General features: G+C 38.6%; 1 protein-coding gene across 4 annotated transcripts; it reads right to left on the bottom strand.

Moving 5' to 3' along the window:
- Nucleotides 1–12,241: 12,241 nt before the first annotated feature.
- LOC115756025 (UDP-arabinose 4-epimerase 1) lies at nt 12,242–20,900 on the bottom strand. 4 transcript variants are annotated; one of them, XM_048284946.1, is made up of 11 exons: nt 20,592–20,900; nt 19,623–19,798; nt 18,480–18,604; nt 17,901–18,014; nt 17,698–17,805; nt 17,132–17,223; nt 14,433–14,574; nt 14,226–14,320; nt 13,465–13,594; nt 13,164–13,308; nt 12,242–12,722 (listed from the first exon to the last, which is right to left on the bottom strand). In XM_048284946.1, the coding sequence occupies exons 2-11, from the start codon at nt 19,687–19,689 to the stop codon at nt 12,484–12,486; spliced, it is 1,257 nt and encodes a 418-aa protein (XP_048140903.1). In that variant the 5' UTR covers nt 19,690–19,798; nt 20,592–20,900; the 3' UTR covers nt 12,242–12,483. The 4 variants fall into 4 exon arrangements, with proteins under 4 accessions (XP_048140903.1, XP_030551559.1, XP_048140902.1 ...); XM_030695699.2 differs by having other exon boundaries at nt 19,623–19,792; XM_048284945.1 differs by lacking the exon at nt 20,592–20,900 and adding an exon at nt 20,310–20,473 and having other exon boundaries at nt 19,623–19,792.
- Nucleotides 20,901–21,758: the final 858 nt, after the last annotated feature.

The raw sequence follows: 21,758 nt of genomic DNA, 5'->3' as shown, positions 1-21,758 counted from the left end.
CATGTTATGAACCTTGTGAGAAAGCATGTATGGTTCGTGGTATGGACATACATGACTACGCGGCACAACGGTATGGCTAGATACCTGCCTGACGACATGGCAAAATGAGATATGAATGCATGTTATGAACCTTGTGAGAAAGCATGTATGGTTCGTGGTATGGACATACATGACTACGCGGCACAACGGTATGGCTAGATACCTGCCTGACGACATGGCAAAATGAGATATGAATGCATGTTATGAACCTTGTGAGAAGCCGTCCCTCCTATGTGTCCGCCTAGGTATCATGGAAATGCACGATGTTAATCTCTTTCTGCCGTTTCGGAAAGGAAAATGACTTCTGAAAATAGGTTTTTCAGAATCAATGAAAGATATAGTCGAATGCACGGGGGCCTTAGTTGACATGTTCGAATCGAACATTATGGTCCTTGGCTATCCGACTACAACAGTGTTAGGACGTCGTACGACTTTATAACACGATATTTTTGGTCCCGTGTCATGGGGTATTGGCCAACAAAATAAGGCGGCTTGATTGATGCAATCATTAAAAGTAGCAGGGAGTAGTTATAATGAGAAATATATTATGATGACTACGCTTGATCGGATTTATTTGATGAAAATCAAGCATTAGCACGAACTAGAAAAACAAGCGATTTTGAGTATGATTCAATTAGAGCAACTCTAATTTTTGAAATAATTGGTAACAATTTAAATAGACACAATCATCCCAACTGCTTGCTAGAGGATGAGAGAATGACTCATAACGAGAGGAAAATTGTCAAAAAAGTCCTAGACCTTTCACATTTTTGCCAATTCAATCTAAACCTTTTAAGTTTGCCAATTTAGTCTTAGACCTTTTTACTTTGTGCCGATTCAGTCCTATTCGCTGGAAATTGCTGAAGTTGATGCCGGTCATCCTATATGGCACCGTCGACACTAACATTGATAATTTTTAAATATTTTTATTTGAAAAAATATATTTTTTTGTTTTTTTTTCAATTTTTTTCTTTTGTCGGCTTCAAGGTTGGCGACCCTAGCCTGACCAAATCTAGCCACAATGAGGGCGGGCAAGGGCCGCGAACCCCGGCCTTTGGCCACGAGGGATTCGCGGCTCTCGCCTAGGGGCCGGTGACCCTTGCTAGTTGCCACTCCTTGCCCAGGGGCCGATGACCCTCGCCGCTCCTTGCCCGTGGGTCGGCGACCCCCGCCGGCCCTAATCCGGGCTAATCTTAAAACCAACAAACCAAAAAAACAAAAAAATAATTGATTTTTTAAATAAAAATTTTAAAAAATTATTAGAAATTGTCGCCGACAGTGCTATGTAAAATGATTGGCATTCACGCTAGCAATTTTCGGCGAATAGGATTGAATCGGCACAAAGTGAAAAGATTTAAGACTAAATCGGCAAACTTAAAATGTTTAGGACTGAATTGACAAAAGTGTGAAAGGTTTATGACCTTTTTGACAAATTTTCCTCGTAAAAAGAGAGTGGAAATTAAATTTCAGAATCTATTGCATAGAGTTTAAGTCAGAATTATGAGAACGTTCGTTTTTGTGTTCACATCTATTACATGGAGCTTAAGTCAGAATCAAGAGAACGTTCGTTTTTGTGTTCACCATGCGACACTAAACTTTATGTCTATGATTGCCCCGTAGCTCCATATTCGACCATTTTGCATTAGTTTAGCCGATTTATCATCCTCAACTCTATAACACATACTAAATTGTGATTTAAAAATGAAGAGAAACTGTCTCCGAAGAGATTCTGTCAATATAATAGATAAAGATAATGTATCTTGACGTAAATTTTTATTATCATTCCCATAAATTTTCTCTTTCAACTTATCTCATTGATTTTGAAGTTGAAACAACGAGAAATAAAGCTAAATTACCTTTAAATATTTAATGGGTCGAGTTAATTTGAAATGTAAAATGAAAATAAATACATCTTATTACGTGAGCAGTACTCGGTAATGTGAAGTATAACTTTTGCTATTTACACGAATAAGTACATTATTGTTAACTCCGGAAATTTAACTAGAATAATTTCTAAGATATATTGTTTCATTACATGAATAAAATTCACTTAATATTGACTAAATTTAAATATCACAATAGAAGGAAAAAATGCAAATTATTTGATGCATGTTCACAATTCATTTAGATCTCATTTATTTTAAACTGAGCCGCAAAAACTGAAAATTAAAATAATTTTGTTCAAAATCTACTGAATGTGAAATTGTAATTTTTTCAGAACATACAAATAGACGAGAAATGGGTTCATGACATCTAATCTAGTAGTTGTTTTTTTTTTTTTCCTTTTTGGTCGAAATCTAATTTATTAGTTTAGTATTCAACAATTACTTAAATCAGACATACATCCAAATTGGACATTTGTTTAAATCTAAAGTTATGATCGAAAATCTTACATCAACTAATCAGTAATCATATTCCAATATGAGGGTCAATGGGTCCTCTCCTCCTCTCAATAGATAAGAGGTTCCTCTATTAATTTCAACACCCTTGACAAATGGAGACATTGTTGCGTGAAACAAGCGATCGAACAATAAAATAGACAGAACAAGAAAATAAATCGAACACCGGATGTACGTGATTCGGTCGTAGAGACCTACGTCCACGGGAAGAAGCAGAACAAATTCCAAAGAGTAACAAGCAATACATGGAGATTACAAACCACATTTGAGTCACTCAAACACTCTCGGTGTTTCCCAAGACCCAATTACATCCAAGAACGCACACAATGTTTAGCTCCCCCAATTCCTAGCGAAATAATCTCTCAATCTCATAAAGGAATTAACACAAATCTAACCTCAAGATTTAATCGCCTTCAACACTTGAATTTTTGATGTAATTCCGCGAACAAAGACCAACGGAGAAACCCCAAGCCAAGCGCTCAAGAATGGCACTTCTAAATCTCCTCCAAAGGTCGAGACCAACGATATATATATATATATCGCATAGAGGGACGAGCAGGCCGATTTCCTCTTGGATCATGTGATTCGGTCAACCCAAGAAAAGTCCAACATTGACTTCTCTTCCTGCACGCAACTTCAAAAGAAATAGAAAAACAAATATTCTCTTTATTTCTTTCTTGTTGATATCTTTTGGCCACCGTGAATAAATATCCCATGGTCCAACTCAAATTCAACTTCCCAGGTGGACTTTCCAATTCAGCCAACGACTCTGGCGCATGTTCACGAAACTGATGTCCATATATATATCGCTCTCCAAAAAGGGATGTTCGTTGGCCGACTCAACATGGACTAGGATTAGGAAATTCATGTACACAGTCAACGTCCAAATCTTAGACTTTCTCTTTTCCTTTTTCTTTCACGTGAACAGATATCTGCCGGCGAACACATGCGCCGATCTTTTTTGTTCTTTCATGTGCTGGAGCATCCACACAATACATCATTGAATTTCGTTCGAGCTCAAACTCGAGACATAATTTCAACAGACATAATGAAAGACCAAGGAATTGATGTACTTTTTTGTTGCTTTCTTTGGTAGATTAAAGCTTTTTCAAGAGCGCAAGGCTAAGAGGATTCGAAATTCATGATGTTTGATTTGAGATTAAGCCATCAATGTCCAAGAATCGTATTCGAGAGAAGAAAGGACGATATGATAGTGTAATCAGAAATTGTACTTCGTTTGCTAAACGTAATTTAGTTCGATGTTCATTTTCTTGTATGAACATATGCTAGCACAGACCGCGGACCATGTAACTAATTTTCTGTATTTGATAGGAATATGTAAGTTTCAAGACTGGCTTCCGCTGTCTAAACCTTAGGCGCAAGTTCCGCTCTTGGGTTCATGCTCCCCATGAAGATGCCTTACTTTTTCCTTTCTGAGCTTGCATCGTGCGCATCCCATATGCAATTCGTGTGATCCCCGAGTTTCCCAACGACCTCAACAAACATAAACGAACTAAAAAGGGGATAATTACCATAAAAAAAAAAAGTCTTAAATCTATTATAATTGTCCTAATTTTGTCGTAATTATAGTCTTAAATCTTTTATAGTTGTACCAATTCAGTCCATTTGGTTGACTAATGCTGATGGCAGCCTCCAGCCGGCCCTAAAAATTTTTTTAAAAAAAGGACAAAAGAAAAATTGTTAAACAATAATTAAAATTTTGAAAAATATGATTGAAATATGTCCACGACAGCTTTGGCCGGGCAAATAGACTGAATTAGCACAATTGCAAAATGTTTATAACTCAACCGGCAAAAAAAAAAAAAAACTTTAGGACTAAATTTGCACAATTGCAATAGGTTATTTTTTGAGTTGGAAGTATTACCAAAAGAAAGTCCTAAACCTGTTGTATTTGTACAAATTCAGGCCTAAATTTCTCAATTTAGGCCAATTGAGTTTTAAACCTTTTAAAAATTTATCAATATAGTCCATCTTGTAAGTTTTGACTGAAAATTGATGATGTAGATATCGTGCATCCTACATTCAAGACCGGTGCTTACGTGGACAAATTTTACATTTTTTTTTTGCATTTTTATTTTATCTTATTTTATTTTTTTCTTTCATTCTTTATTCACCAATTGCTAGGCCTCAGCAATAGCCAACAACCAGCCGAAGGCACAACGGGCGAGGGTTCGCCTTTGCCGGCCTTAGGGAGGTCACCCTCATCAACCCTTGTCGGATATGGCAGGGGTTGGGCTTGTCAACCTCAGACAAGCCTCAACCTTGCCCGCTCTGGCGAAGACAACCTCGTCCGAAATTGGCTATATCACCCCTCAACCTCGCCCGGCCAAAGGTGAGGGTTAGCAAAGGTTGTCCTCGTTGGGATCTGGTGAGGGGCAATCTCATCGGCCTTGGGAGAGCTAGAGGCCATCGATGATCGACGTCACCATAGGCTAGCGAGGGCCAGCTTCGGGTGAGGCTAGACCTCGCCGAGATTTGGCGAGGGGTGACCTCACCAGCTTCGGACGAGGTTGGCTAAACTGAAAGCAAATGAAGAGAACTTCCAAGTGTGAGAGACTTTCTAGCCGAGAGAGCCAAAATTACAAAAATTTGGGAAATGAGGCCTCTATTTATAGGGCTAAACTGAGAGCAAAAGGATTACTAAAATGTTTGGGAATAGCTAGGAATACTCTTAAAAGTGCTAGAAGTACCTTGGAAAACCGTAATGGGCCTGTGCCCGGATTGAGTTGACACACGGGTCATGTAGCCTAAAGCTGACACAAAACGACAGAGTGTTCAAAGTTTTGACGCACAGTCGTGTTATCTACAGACATGCAAGTTAAAGTTGATTGATACACGATCATGAATGAAATACGCTTAAGAGCTGACATGCAGTCACACAGAACCCAAATTGCTCTAATATTTTGCAAAGAAGAAACCCAATTCTAACAATTTTAGGTGCTACATTCAGTCTAGCTCGATCTTTTAGACTTGATAGTCTAATTCGATACCTAGCTTAAAGAGTTTTAGGCTTTCAAGTTCAATCTTTTAGAGCTCAAAGTCTAGCTCAACCTTTGACCTCGGAGTCTGGTTCGATCTTTAGGACCTCACGCTCTTCCTTAGTACGTGGTTTCCAAACAAATCTTTCTAACACCTTCAAATTAAGATTTCAAGTAAGTCTTCTTCTCGATTTAATATGGGGAAGGGGCGTTCTTTCGATCCATGGACAAAAAAAGTTGAAGTTCAATCTTGGTCTTTTTAGTAACGATCTGAAAATTTGAACGGCACCACAAAGAGGGCAATTGTGGTGACATCAATTTTTTTTCTCATTAAAAAAAATCTTTAAATCTCACCCAGGGTTGGCCAAAAGTTGACCGGTGACATGCAAGGCTCAAAACACTTTTTAAACCTAAACAATGGGTGACATTTGACAATCACATTGCCACCCGAGCTCGACAGTCGATTTTTAGCTCTTTCCGACTATTTGGAATTTAACATCGATAAATTGAACTAATCTCTGTCAACGTTCGATTGCGAAATTGCCCAACAACTTTGTTGAATTACCCACGCTTCCTTTATGAATCTTCAACCCACGATAATCCGAATATGATCACAGAGGAAGATATTCACATTTCATCACGTAAATGCGATCGATTTTCAAAATAACAATACAATGCAATGCCTTTACTGTGTTTGTTTTGTTTTGAGAGAGAAAGAGAGGGGAAAAGTAACGTATGATCCTCTGTATATTCAAACGTTCAAACTTTCCATATTATTTATATCTTTTATAGATAACAAGGTAGCCTTTTGAAAGACACCTCTTCGTGGGATCCTCTTAAACACATCCATTCGTGGACATAATCTAACATCTCCCATTTGAACATGATGGGCATGATAATCCTCTGTAAAAAATGTAAGGCAATTAACATCATCCACTTTAGAAACAATTTTCCAAAAAAACATTTTTAGCCATACAGTTGCATTGTAGCAGAGCATGCAATAATTCAACCTCCATCATACATGGAGCTGTGCATGTCGGTTTCTTGCTTCTCCGAAAAATTGCACATTCATTAAGCAAGAATGCATATCCAGTTATCGATGCGCTCATCTAGGTCACCTCCCCAATTAATATTGGTGTAACGAATTAAGCGTAAATCACTCCCTTGATAACACAATTGATAGTCTCTATTGCCTCTCAAGAATCTAAAAATCCTCTACACTGCTTTCCGGTGCGCTTGACCAGGATTTGATTGGTAGCGACTCACTAACCCCTTTGCATCACATATGTCGGGTTGAGTACACATCATAGCATACATCAAACTCCCGATAGCACTAGAGTAAGGAATAGTTTTTATTTCTTTCTTTTCTTTTGGAATCTTAGGACACATCTTAGAGCTCAGACATTAACCTTATATTATAGGGGTTTCAATGAGATTACAATGCTACATATTGAAACGCTCAAGATTTTTTTAATATAAGACTTTTGAGATAGAGCAAGAAAGTTTCTTGAACGATATCTTCTTATCTTAACTCCCAATATATAAGCAGCTTCTCCATGTCCTTCATTTCAAAATTAGAGGACAACCATTCTTTAGTTGTGATAACCAAACCTTTATCATTCCCAGCTAACGTAATATCATCCATATAAAGTGATGAAATCACAAATTATCCTTAGACTGTTTGATAAACACACAGTGATCTTCTTTGATCATCGCAAACCCAAAAGAAGTTATGGCTCGATGGAAAAAAAAATGAAAATACCATTGTCTAGATGATTGCTTAAGGTCATATATTGAACGACGAAACCCGCAAACTTTTCGCTTCCGACCTTTAACCGTGAAACATATTGATTGCTTCATATAGATTTTCTCGTCTAGTTTTCCATTGAGAAATGATGTCTTTTACATCCATTTGATGTAATTCTAAATTCAAATTTGCAACTATAATTAGGATAAGGTGTATGGAGGCAAATCTTACAATTGGTGAAAAGGTTTTCTTATAGTCCATGCCCTCTTGTTAAGTATAGTCTTTTGCCATAAGGCGAGCCTTATTTTTTCAATGGATCCATTCGCCCTACGCTTGATCTTGAAAATCCATTTATCATCAACATCCCTACATCCGGGTGGTAGATCAACCAAGTCCCGGATATGGTTTGCTCTCATAGACTCCATTTTATCTTCCAAAGTATTTTTCCATTCTTCCTTGTTAGGAGATAAGAGAGCCTCTTCAACTATCTTAGGCTCGGCATCGTCTTGTGTAGCAGTCATAAATACTTCCCCTTCAATCTCAAAACGATGACGGGGATTGCTTGTACGATTACTCTTACATAACTGAACTCCTTATGGATTCAGTTCACTAGACAATGCAACACTCCCATTAAGTTCAATATGTTGAGGTAAATCATTATTTTCTTCAATCAACATTAGTGGGTGTGTTATCATGACCTTCTATATCATATAACTAAAAATCCTTATCAATCTTACCTCTACTAGGAAAAACGTTCTCCAAGAACTTGACATCTTGTGACTCCATTTCAATCACACTTCCATCAACTTGTTCACCCATGAACACATTCCCTTTGGAGTGATCAGAATATCTAATGAAGATACATTTCTTCCCAACATGACCTAATTATCCATATTTACGGGAAGAGTTGTGAACAAAATTCTATGCACCCCTAAGATCGGAGATTACATAAATCTGATTTTCTACCAATCTATAATTAAGGAGTGGAAGTGATTGACTTAGAGGACACATGGTTAAGTAAATATGCAGCAATCAATAACACATCTCCCAAAATAAGATCGATAGATTTGCCTGTGCTGTTATAGACTTAACCATTTCTAGTGGGGTTCTATTCCTTCTCTTAGCAACACTATTTTGGTACGAGGGTACCATGAATAGGTAAATGTCTTACTATACCCTTTTCATCACAAAGAAACTCTAATTGCTCGGACAGATACTCACCTTCGTGATCAATTTTAACCGATTCTTCGCCAAACTCATATATCATCTAAAGCTATTCAATGTTTCAGACATATGGGAGATCGGGAAAAAAAAAATGATCGAAGCGTGCAAAGTCATCTATAAAAGTGATGAAACTATGAAACTCCATGCCTCGCTCTCCCATTCAATAAACCACAAATGTCAGAATGTACAAGTTGCGGTGGAGGTTTAGCCCCGGTTCCATTAGCAAATGGTTCTCTAGTTGTTTTTCTACTAGACAATGTTCACATATGGGTAGATCGATTTTAGCGAGTAATCCTAAAATGCATTTCTAGCTAATCTTTTCGTTCTTTCTAACCAATGTGACCCAGTTTAGCATGCCGAACATTTGCATCAATATTCACATTACTCAAGATGCAATTAAAGAAAAAACAACCATCAACATTAACATTGTACAAAACATCGTCAATGTTCAAAATCATAAAACCATTCAGTACATAAAAAGAACCACAATAAACTGTTCTAAACTCAATATCAACACAATCACCATGGTAATTCATAACATAAACTAAGCTTAGAAAGACAACTACAAAGACCAAATTCTACTGAATATCAAGAGCATAGAGGACATCATGTAGGAATTGAAGTCGACCACCACATAAGTTCAATTCACATGCGCCAATACCTTTCACCTCAATTATAAGTTATTTTCAACATATATCCATCTATTCTTAGGCAGTATCCAACGGTACTCTACAAATACTCCTCGGTCTCTAGTTACATGATCTATTGCTCCCGAGTCTTCAGTCTACATAAGACATAATTTAGAAAGCATTATAGTGCTAGAGACAAAAGTATTGCTTAAAGCAATGGAGTAATTGGCTACTTCTTTCAGCTTAGTGCATTCACGAGCGAAATAACCCAACTTGCCACATTTGTAGCATTTCATATTGGTCTAGTCCTTCTTCCCACCATGCTTCTTGTGTAGAATGGTTTTTATTCTTTTGGGTGCCCGACTAGTCTCCTTCCCATTGTTGTTGAATCTATAGTTCCTCTAGTGTTTGAAGCCCGAAGCCTTGTACAAACTAAATTCAGCAACATAAGCATCTGCAAAAGATCTTGCAGCCTCTATGCGCTCATCCTCTAATTTCTAATGACATGCTATATCATCAAAAGTTATGATATTCTCATTATGTATCATGTTGATCTTCATATGCTCCCAACTATTAGGAAGCGACTTAATAATAGTCTGAATTTGCTATTTATCAATTAGAGTATGACCTGCTGTCTAGAGCTCGTGTATCAAGTTTGACACTTGACGATCTTCCTCAATTTATTAGCAAACATACCCCCAATTTTATCTTTCAAGGTAGCCCAAATTTCTTGAGCGCTATTGAAATCTTCAAACTCACACATGAGATCATCCCGCATACAACCAAAGAACGTGTTGTGAGCAATGCTATTTTTTATTTATTTATTTAAGCTTGATAACCTTCTTGATCTCTTCCGTGCTGAGCAGAAGTTCCTTGCTCAGGTTCATCCATAGTGTGGTTGAGGGTTTCCAAAGCCACTTGCTTTTCAAGGATGTATTGAACCTTTCGGTGCCACATATCATAATTCTCACAAGTGAGTTTCTCACCTTGATGAGGTCAACCACAATAGTCTTAAATTCGAAGTCACGAATCAATGATAATTATATATTGACGGAACAAGCGCAGAATTACTGCTAGCACATTTTTCACATTAACACACATATTTATTTTGCAGTTAAAAGGAACCTAAATAAATGATAATTCAACAAAAGACACTGAAATGAAAGTTCACCGTGTTCCCAATCAGCTTATGTGTTACGATTGTCTCAATATCATGCATTTAGTTCACTTCTTGCAAAATTTAAGTTCTATGTGAGAATTCCATCGAATTCTACCAACCTACAAACTCCCACTAGAAAATATAATCGAAACATATGATCCAATGATCACGTTTTATTATAATCATAAAACATAACATGATGTGAATCCATAAACAAGTAATTCAAGCATCAATTATCATCGAATGCAGAATACAAGGTAAATCTCCCGCCATTGTTCGAGATTGTTTTGAACTAAAATGGCAAGCGTCTTATACATGCTAAATATGAACCATGAAATACATCATATGTATGTGGCCACTTACATGTAAGCTAAGTTCTGTATTTCAAAAAATAATAGGGAAATATAGGTAAAAATGCAAAAAGTACCCCCAAAATATACGAGTATTTAGGGTTTTGTTTGCATTTTTAGACTTTTTAAAGCTTCAAACATGTAAAATAAATACACCACAATGTAGAGCATTTCAATACGAACAAGCAGGTACCAAGAACGCCCCGATTGGACCTCATACGCATATTTAATTTCATATGTAAAAAAAATATATTAACCAAATTGCATGGAGGGATAAAACAATATATATATATATATATATATATATATATATATATGCCTACAGGGGCAAAAAAAGTAAATTAACCAGCAGTGGTAAAACTGAAAAATTTTAGCATGAGCGAGGGCAGAACCGAAAAAAACAAAAAATTCGCCCCAACCGCCGCTCGGGGGCGGGTCCTCTGGCGCGTGCTAGGCACGCGCTTGCACAGAAGCACTGGCGTGTGCCTTGCAGGCGCCTGCTGCAATTGGAGCGCAGGAGCACGCGCCTTTCTTCTTTTCGCGTTCGACGCGACAGTCCACTCTTTTCTTCTCTTTTTTTCTCCACTGCTCGTCCCACGCGACTTCTCACTTTCTTTGCGCGTCCGGCGCGTACGACGTCCCCCGAGCGCCTACCACCCGTCAGTTTTTTCTCGTCTCAACGAGATCTATCTCATCTCGTGATAAAAAAATAATTTCCACAGGACAAAATTTGAGAGAAAATCGCCGAACAATACCGTTGTCTACAGCAGTATAGCCGTATCAATCAAGCCAAAACTCGACTAAAACCAAGTCATAAATTCTTTAATCAAGACTCTAATTCCAATGTTGGAATTTAACATCCATAAATTGAACTAACATCTATCGACGTTCGATTTGCATAATTACCCAAAAACTTTGTTGAATTATCGACACTTCCTCCGTGAATCTTCAATCCATCGATGGTCCGAATATGATCACGAAGATACTCACGTTTTCACCACATAAATGCGGTCGATTCTCAAAATAACATTGCAATGCCTTCATTGTGTTTGTTTTTGTCCTGAGAGAGAAAGAGAGTACTTTCCTATGTGGGATCCTCTCAAACAAACGCATTCATGGACATAATCTAACACCGACTAAACGCCCGTTATTTGAAATGTCGAGAATTTTGCGACTTCTTGATGTCGATTACACATCCTGAAATTAGGGATCCCCTGTATTGAGAATATATAACCAAAATGATACCTTAGAGTCGCTAGCTGTTCTCAAATCACCTAATTTTATTTCGAAAGCATCATTCAAAATTCGAATCTGGAAACGTGACCCCCCATATAAATTTCAAAAAGCTGCATTCACAATTCCATAGTGTCCTCGTTCAACGTCTCTTTCATCGTCGTGCCATGCTGCACAGCATATTTTCAAGATACACGTTTACACATAATGGGGCAACCCGATACGTAAAATGCTATGGTCACTTCGCCTGATTGTGCTGCGCATCGGCCAAAGTTCGATTTTCCAAAACATTACGTAAAAACACAGGATAAAATGCGAATTAGGGCTTAATCGAGAAGTATTTGCGACACCGAAAGGGCGTTGTGCGGGTGCCAATCCGTTCCTCATGTCGCAGAGGCCTAATTGCATATAAGGAGCATTCTTGATGAATAGCTAAGCTGAGAGAGAGAAGGACAATACTTGTGGACTAAAAGGAGGGCCCGCGTCCTTATTTAAACTGTTTACAATACATGCAAAGAATGAGCTGCTTCTTCCTGTAATTAACCCAATATATAGAAGACGGAAGGAATCAAATCTATCCTCACTTCCCAACCCCCTTCATTCTAACTTCTGTGATGGCGAAGATCGAAATATCGAGTGTAGTCAGCACTTCATAGCAGGGGGGTTGTGTTAGTTTCCTAGTAACGACTCGCATATATGATGCTTCAAGCAGCCATTCTAGAAGTTCCGTACCCGTTGCGGTGCGACTTTTGCCATCTCCATGCAATACCCAAGCTCTGTTGAAGATCAGTGTATTTCGCTGTCCAATTTAGCTCGTGCTTGACCTTGGTGGGATCACTATACACTTCTGCATAATCGCCCGGCCTGCGGGGCAGGAAATCGACTTTGATGTCCATTCCAGTTGCCTTCTTGCAAGCCTCCACAAATTCCTTCACTGATCTACCTGTTCGCATAATAAATACCAACATGTGTCTAAGATAAAGCATAAACAGATGCATCAGTTTCTTCTCACAAAGCATAAACACTCCGGCATATCCAAGTTCTTCATCCATTCACAAACAGATTCGTGTTTTTAATTTCTACCTTCTCAAGAAAGTGACTAGGAATTCTGTCAATCCACATGTATCCTATTTTATCAATAATATTTCTCATTATGGTTAAGGTTTTTGCAACTGATAAAAGGTACTTGTAAAATTAATTTTTCGAAATAAAGTAGTTTAGAAAGCTTCAAAACAAGTTTCGTATCCCATCATACTTTCCCAGAGTTTGCTTTTCAAGAGATGCCACCAAAAGCAAAGTCAGCTCTCTAACTTTTCAACGAATACGAAAACAGGAAAACGGAAAGGTGCCTCTTATCAAAAGAATAAACTTCATTTCCCCATACCTTTGCCAGTGCCAACATTGTATATTCCTACTTTCTTGGGTCTTGCCTTTTCAAGAGCTTTCACGTGAGCATCAACTAAATCAGTTACATCAATATAATCCCTGACACAAGTACCGTCCGGCGTACTATAGTCTGTTCCTTTAACCTGTGAAAACAAAAAAACTTCAGATTGGCAATTGATCTGTCCTATTTCCTAACCACTCAAAAAACAAAAAACAAAAGAGCCTTATTGCCAAGCTTAATACCAGTAAAAAATAGTGCAGAATTGGACACAAACCATAAAACCCCAATATCATCGTACCTTCAACCCAGGAATGATCCCGCGGGCAGCATCAAAACAAGCACCCGATATTCGTCCATGTTCACGTAATTCAGGTCGTGGTGCTTCTCCCAGTCTACCATCAGGGTCTGACCCGATCACATTGAAGTACCTGGGAGTATTCACCCATTAAACATTTAGAAAAGAAAAATTGGCAGTAGTATAAAATCATAAGACTACCATGTACTGATGATTCTAAATCCATATTAATATAGAAGAGATAATCCCAAAATAAATTAAGCAAATAGTATAGCACTGTTATAAATATATTTCAGGCCCGCCAATGCTGCAACATGAAAATCATAGATCGAGCAAAAGGCGACAATTTTCAAAATGGGGAGTTCTCCATGAAGAATTGCATGTGTACAGCATCGATGGCAACCATGACCTACAATACTGTGACAGCTTCACAGAAACAGACTGGCATATTCCAAAAAGATTCACAAAATAACTTTTTTGTATAAGAATACCACTTCAATAAAAAATACATAAATAAAAATTAAAAAAAGAACATTGTAGCTAAACAAAAGTGTTTGATTTCGACTGATAAAAATTAGTCATGGTAAGAGAGAAAAATATATAAGAGCAACAAAATGACAGATAAGGTCATGTAAATTCTAAGCAACCAAAATTGATTTTAAAAAAAAAAAACTAACCTACCAAATGGAAAAACATGATAACATTATCATAATTATTGTCTCGATTTTCTTAAACCAAACGTGTGTTCCATGTACAAGACATACCTTAGTATCATGATAGCCATGTCAGAATTTTTAGAGAAATCAAGAATGATATCTTCTGCCATCTTTTTGGCCTTTCCATAAGGATTAATTGGAACCTGAACTTACACCACAATAAAATGCAGTCGGCCCCAGTAGAAAAAGAACATATCGAGAAGCATGCAAAGACATATACTCTGGTAAAGAGTTGCAACAAGTGATAACTTTCACCTGCGGAGTGTCCTCCGTAATAGGCATCTTGTCAGGCTCCCCGTAAGTTGCACATGTGCTAGAATATATCAAGGTCTTGACACCATGCGCAGCCATAGCTTCTAATACTACCAGTGTGTTCGATGTGATGTTGTGGTAATACCTGCCAAGATCATTAAATGATGATTTAAAGCCACAAAAGCAATTTCAGATCATCAGAACAAACAAAAAATAAGGAATGAGCACTCAGTTTAAAACGACCAAGATAGGGAATATGCAATTTCGGGTAGACACAACTTATGATCACTGAACTATGGTGCAGTTAGCAATCACCAAATGGTACTAAACTTCCATTTCTTCGCAATTAATGCAGCTTAATACGAGTGAACCAATTTTCCAAGTATTGACATGGACGCTCATGGTGCTGATGTGGACTCCAAGTGATTGAAATCAAAGTTTAAGTAACTAATTGCAAATCGTACAGACTTCAATAACCGCTGGTTGAATCACCCTTGCAAACTGTTAAGGTCTAACTTTAAATTCTCTATTCACAACACCAATCTTTAACAGCCTAAAATTCTGTTAGAGACAATCGCACACTCAACTTTAGTTTGATAGCTGATAAATATATCTGGGTCTCCCTTTTTATACGTCTTGATTTTCTACAAATTGTTTCACCGCCACTTATCTGGTTCGCATGCTATATAAGGCCTTCATCATCCTGTCAATCTTCCTATAAGGGAGAGTCTTAAGATGTAAAACATATAGACGCTTTCTCTAATAGCATAAGGTTTTAGGAAAAACAATTGCGCAGTCAAATTAAATGCTAACAAAATATAGCATTACATGTACATAGACATATTAAGAAGTAGCATGTTAGTGTTAAAAGGAATTGAGAACTTTCTCATCCTAACATTATTAATTTTATCAAATAAGTGTGATAATCCACAAAAACTTAAACTTTAAATCATCTTTTAAAATTTCTGACTTCTTTACCCACAAGCTGGCTGATACCTACTTAGAACTTCACAACTATTCACAGGAGGAAATTTATAAATAAAAAAAAAAGCCAGAGCCCCAATAAGAAATAGAACTCCTGTTCACAATCGAGTTTACAAGCATCCTTGAAAGACAGTTTAATTTTTTAAATCATCATAGAAAAGTCGCAAACCTTTGGAAAGTGATATTAATAGTCTGTTGCTGAATCCGGATTCAGTAACTTAAGAGAATCAGTCACAATTGGCAAGGTAGGGAGCACATCATCAATGACTAAAGAGGGTCAAAGAATCAACCTTTTATTCACGTTCATCAATAAAAAACTCAAATGCACCTAATGCCAGCTGGATGAATGCAACTCCAAATTTGTTACCTACTCCAAAGTCCTACTTGAGTATACTATCTCTAAAAGTCTTAGAGGGAAAATAGAAGACATGCTCAATCATCCTTCATTTTCAACGACATATAGTACACCACCCTAATGTTGAACAAGAAGGTGGACGAAGTACGTCAGATCATTTTATCAACACCATGGATTATGGACAGCCTATCTCTAAATTTCAAAACAGAAAAGGACAAATTTGCAGTACAACCATGTGTCTTAATTTTTTTTATACACAATGATTAGACAAGAAAGGTATATATTCATCAAAAATACTTATTGCATCATGCCTAAGCTGGTATACTATGTGTCACGTGAATCCAAGTTTTAATAACTAGACATGGGCCATTTGCCAAACAATCAACATATCTTTCCTCCATGAATGTAAGATTGTTCAAGTAGTGTGAAGAGTAAGAAGATTGTGCAGAAACAGTTGTCATACTCATACCCAGCATGATGAGGCCAGTTATTGAGAAGTTTTAGATGACTAAAGTTTGCCATTCATGGTGGGTCGCAAATTAGCGAGAAGCTCCGAGACATAATGCAAAGTTGCTGGAAAATCCACTGCTCCAGCAACTGCAATGGTGTTTTGCTTGGTATGGAATTCCACTAGAAACGACACATCGCTAAACAAAGAGGATTTTTTGCCATGGCAGGTCAGACATGAAACTACGATTTACATCTGAGGAAATTCAGTGAATTTTGACATCCCATGAAGAAAATAATAGAGGGGATACAAAATGACAATTGTGACAATTAGAGTACTTGGACGAATGACAATGCAGAGTACTTCGAACCACAATAACAAGCAAACTATCAAAACTTTCATCTTGTCAAACAGACATGTCAGAAGAATAAGTAATTCTCAATCAACATGTTCATCTTGTCAAACTGCCAAAAGAATAAGTATATCTCAATCAGTTAGAGTTAACTGCCAAAGCCAAACCATGCTAGCTGAATAACCAAGAACAGTACTATGCAGAACACAACAGAACAGATAAGCACACTACTATGACCTTTCCAAACAGAAGCCTATACAGTCTCAAACTAAAAGGCAAAAAGATTGCAATGTATTTCATGTACATGAAATAACAAAGTAAACATGGTTGTTGCCTGTGCAATTCCTAATCCTTAATATTTGAAGCCTGGTCTAGCCAATGTAGACAGAACAAAAGTGTCCTAATTCTTACCATTCCACATTAAACCATTTATTACTCAGTTCACATCAGCAAAGCAAAAGGCGGATCTGACATACTACCTATACCGAAAGACCTATATGCAGACGCACAAAAATTCATGTACCAATTTTAAGTGACATATTTAAAAGGCCAAAAAAACATACCTCAGAGGTTCTAGAGTGCTTTCTCCAACATACGCTACGGCAGCAAAATGCATCACCGCATCAAATGCATTTTCTGAAAATATTTTGTTGACCTAATGGCAAATCAAAGAAAACAAATCCAAACCAAATTTTCAAATAACAGTGTTGCTTATTTATAAGGGGCCTTTTGCATCCAACTAATGGCTTCTCCTGCCAAATATCTGATTTGGCAGATAAGTTAGGCATGGGCTTTGGCTGAAGCCAAACACATGAAGCTAGAAAACCCAGCTTCAGACTTTTGGTTTGAGGATTTATTTTCAGTAAATACAAAAGAATATACAAATAACCTTAGTTGCTATAATTGCAAATATGTACCTTTTGTTCAAAATTTGACATTGAGTTGCTCAATGTTATTCGCATTAGAAAGTCATTTATTAGTTAAAAGTCAAATGCTTAAAACATATTTTCTTGATAGAACATAATATCAGCCATAGCCATAGCCCAAAACCCTCAAGCCACCCTAACCCCTTGAAGTATCCCAACAAAACAACCAACAAATCGAATAGATGATTGTGCATTAAGGATACACTTTTTGCATCCCCCAAATCTGCATAGATAAACTGCAGCCTTCCAGGCTCGGGAAACAGTTCCTGCAAAATCTTTACAGCAGCTAGATTTCCCCGAGAGAGATTATCCTGAGAGACGACAATTTTTCTTGATGCTCAGTACACAAGGAGAGAAAAGAACAAATGATCCAAACTAGAAATACAGATATTAGGAAGTTACATACAACTACGGTCACACGATACGAGTCCTTCAAAAGCCGCAATGCTGCATGAGAACCAATATAACCTGCCCCTCCAGTCACTAAGACATGGGTCACTCCCTGCTCATGAATGGAGAACTACAGGGGAGACAGACGATTAGAACAGATAATAGAAGTTAGACATCAAGTTTGATAATTATAATCCTAGCAAACTAACACTCTTGGTGAGGAAAAGCTTCCCGCTTGCAAAATTAGACACAGAGGGAAGTGTGATGCAATAAGTCAGTCACATGAACAGTGTTTATTTTTTGCATTAGGTCAGTCACATCCACAACTATGCTTGTACGTCTTTCGTTAGCACCCCCTCCAGTAAGTTACATTTTTTTCCACCTTTCCGCATGGGGAGAGTGTTAGGAAGGGCAGGCATGCAGGAAGAATTAACAAGCCATTACAATTACAGGAGATTAACAATGTACTATTCTTCATTCCATTTGTCGGTACAGTAGAGGGTGTTAGGAAGGGCAGGCATGCAGGAGAATTAACAAGCCATTAAAATCATAGGAGTTCAACAAGTACTGTTCTTGGCATGTTGTCAGTAATTACCCGACTTGGTGTACTGAAATTTGGAGATTGCTTCAGCATTATTATGCATACTGCAGTAAGGGTAGCAGCCAAAATAATCTTCCCGACAATATTGGTCTTCTTTTTTGGATCTGCATAATCCATGCCTGTATCAAATCAACATTCCCATGTAAAGGAAGTTATTTCTCATCGATAAGCAACAAATAATATATAATGAATGCAAAACAAAACAAATTTGACCAGATGCCATATCGATACCACAAATGGCGAGAACTTTTGTAAAAAAGAAGTAGAATCAAATAGAAAAAAAGAATGGACAAAAGAAAGGATTTGAAAAATGAATGAATTGCAGGAATTCAAATGAAGACGGGTCAAGATGTCCAATGTGTCCCATGAAAGAAGTATGAAAGAGAAAGCAGATGACTAGGAAGTAAAACTGTGTTGTCTCTTGTCTGGCAACGGAATGAGCAGATCTCCCTACCAATCTAGGGTCTACAGATAGAATCACAAACACCCATAATCGCAAGAAGCAAAATGGTAGTTGACATTGCCAACTCCATTTCCAACTAATTCCTTCTATCAAGGTCACTTTGAATTATAAAATGGCAAGAAATAAGGGAAGTGGCTGAAAAGATTGGTTTGTACCAACTTCTCAATGAGGAAAGGTATCTTTGGAGTACCTCTCTGCTATGTAAGTCAGTACATATCCCATGCTATATTAGTAGAAAGAAACTTCTTTTCCATTTTCAAGGAAATTAAAATGATTTTTTGCCCAGGATCTTTCTGCATCCAAAAAGCAGTAATGGAGAAAACTGCGATCCCAATAAAAGATTCAAATGTAAGTTTATCAAACATGTTGACGTTCTCCAAAGACAAGTTCATCTGAACAAAGTACATACATACTTTACATCACTACACTTGAACAATCGAAAATACAAATATGTTTGTGCCTCTCGTCCCTAATTCTGAACTTTCAAAGCCCAGGCAAAAACGAAAGAATAGATTTCAAGTTCAAATCAACAACATCAGAGCGCAAAACTATAAGGGTTCATTCCAAATCAGTATGAAACATCAGACTGCTTCAAACTAGAATGCAAACTGAAATTCATCCATTCAGATTGAATGCTCAAATTGACTTGACCAAGGTGCTGCATGAAAACTTACTTCCCATTCCCAATGACATAGACCGGTTAGACCTGCCCTGACTTCTATTTCTGCCAATGTTTAGCATTTGAATGCAACCGTCTTGATGAATTAGCCGTCTATATATCACAGACACGATAATTCAGTCTCTCAGCAGCAATAAGCAAGAATTAGACCTCCTTGATATGCTCCTGTTGCAGCAAAACACCAAATAATATCAGCCATTTTGCATAACAGCAATGTTCCAACTGAAATGCCCAAGAAAACAAAATCATTAATGGCAGAATCTAGCAGGCCGCATCAAAGCAAAAAGGGAGACAAAGCTTCAAAATTTGTGAAATTATTATCAGAAGGATAGCATCAATCTGGAAATCCAAAAAATTCATGGCTCCAGCTGATAATTCACCACTTGTCCCTCGAGATTATGTGCTCGCGGACAAGCAGAAGAAGAGGTCAAAATCAGAATGTCGCAATCCAGCGACTCACCAAAGAAGAAGCTCATCTCTAAAAGATGCTAAAAGCTCCCAAAGATCGAACCGTTTTGACAGCATGTTATAGATTCCCGAAGCACTTCACATTCGAAAATTCCAAAAAACAAGCCATTTAGGAAGGAAATTCTCGAAAACCCGAAGCATACAATCAGCAACATCAAGATCAAAGAGAAGACAAAAACGAGCATCAAGCATTGCGAATTCGCAAGATCCTAACCAGAAACAACCTCAAACCACGCGAATCACAGCAAAAGGAGAAACCCAGAACGCTTTCCCTCACACAACGCGATCACCTCGCCTCCTCGACAAAATCAGAGGAGAAAAACCCGCAGGAAGAGAGCACGGCACCGACAGAAAATACCAGAAACGCTCGGCGCTTCGGACCCGCAGCACAGTCACCACAAATTACTATGTGGTGCCTGGAAAGAGAAGGCGCAACAAATGCTATTCGGTCGCAAAAAAAAAAAAACAGGACAAAGGGAAAGAAGACAGGGCTCACTGTTCCGCGAGCGAGCGAGCGATCGATCCGACGGTCAAAAGGGACGGGAGCTTCCGGACTCGGCGCGAAGAGGGTATCGACGGGCGAGGCGTATAAGAAGCTTTTCGGGCCGCACGAGCTTTGAGTACAGAGCACGACGGAGGAAGCGGCAGAAGAAGGGGGAGGAGGAGGAGGAGGAGGCAAAGAAGATGAAAGGAAGGTCAAAGGTCTAACGTACGAGGGAGAAAGGAAAGAGACGGAATGGAATGGTAAACAATGCGTCCGAAGAGAGAGAGAGAGAGACGGTGGACGTAGACTGGTCTCGTGGGTGGGGGTGGCATTTGAATCGATGAAGAGAGAGAGAGAGAGAGAGGGAGAGTCGTCATAGGCGGAGATTTCTCTGCGTTCATGTTGTTAGAGTGTGAAGAGGAAAAGCCAAAGAGGAGCGTTCACAATGTTTTCTTTTTCATTTTATGTTATTAATTTTAGAATAGATTTGGCTAAAAAAAAAGGGGAAAAATCCAAAAAAGGGCCTGAAGTCTTCATATTTTTTCAAATAAGGGCCTCAAATGAACACTCTTTCAAAAAAGGGCCTGAAGTCCTCATATTTTCTCAAATAAGGGCCCCAAGTGAATACCGTTTCAAATAAGGGCTCGAAATGACTATAAATTCTCAAAAAAGGGCCTGATTTAAGGGCATTTTAGTCTTTTTACTTATTTAATTTTTTTCTTTTCTATTATAGTTTTTGTAGTCTGTTTCCTTAAAAAAAAAAAAAAAAAAAAAGAAAGAAAGAAGTGAACTTCACAAAGGGAGGGGTAGCCCTCCCGCTCAGGCCACCGCCCCACCGCCGGGGCGAGGCGGGCGGCAGCCTGGGGCGGGGTCGCCGGCGCCTCGCGAGGCCGGCGACCCGGCCTCGGCAGAGCGAGGGCCTCGGCCCTCGCAAAATCGGGAGAGGTCGGGCCCTCTCCGGATCTGGGCGGCGAGCGGCGGTCCCCGCCCGGATCGGGGTCGCCGGCCGTCGCCGGGGCCCAGGCCGGGTCGCCTTGACCGAGCGACCCCCCCGACCGGGACGGGCGACGGCCGGCGACCCCTCGATCCGGGCGGGGACCGCCGGCCTCGCCAGATCCCGGAGAGGGCCCGACCCTCTCCCGGCTTTGCGAGGGCCGAGGCCCTCGCCTCCGACCGGCG

The sequence above is a fragment of the Rhodamnia argentea genome, chromosome 9 (genome assembly GCF_020921035.1).
Source record: "Rhodamnia argentea isolate NSW1041297 chromosome 9, ASM2092103v1, whole genome shotgun sequence".
Classification (NCBI taxonomy): domain Eukaryota; kingdom Viridiplantae; phylum Streptophyta; class Magnoliopsida; order Myrtales; family Myrtaceae; genus Rhodamnia; species Rhodamnia argentea.
The sequence above is the reverse complement of the archived record's forward strand: the minus strand, read 5'-3'. Positions and strand labels throughout refer to the sequence as shown.

Bases quoted from the DNA above. Each gene is read 5' to 3' on its own strand.
- LOC115756025 (XM_048284946.1), bottom strand. From the start codon at position 19,689: ATGCTAAACATTGGCAGAAATAGAAGTCAGGGCAGGTCTAACCGGTCT. The intron at 13,309-13,464 runs GTACGATGATAT...TTGTTTTCACAG, and splicing joins GGATCATTCCTGGGTTGAAG to GTTAAAGGAACAGACTATAG. The intron at 12,723-13,163 runs GTATGGGGAAAT...TTATGCGAACAG, and splicing joins CAATGTTGGCACTGGCAAAG to GTAGATCAGTGAAGGAATTT.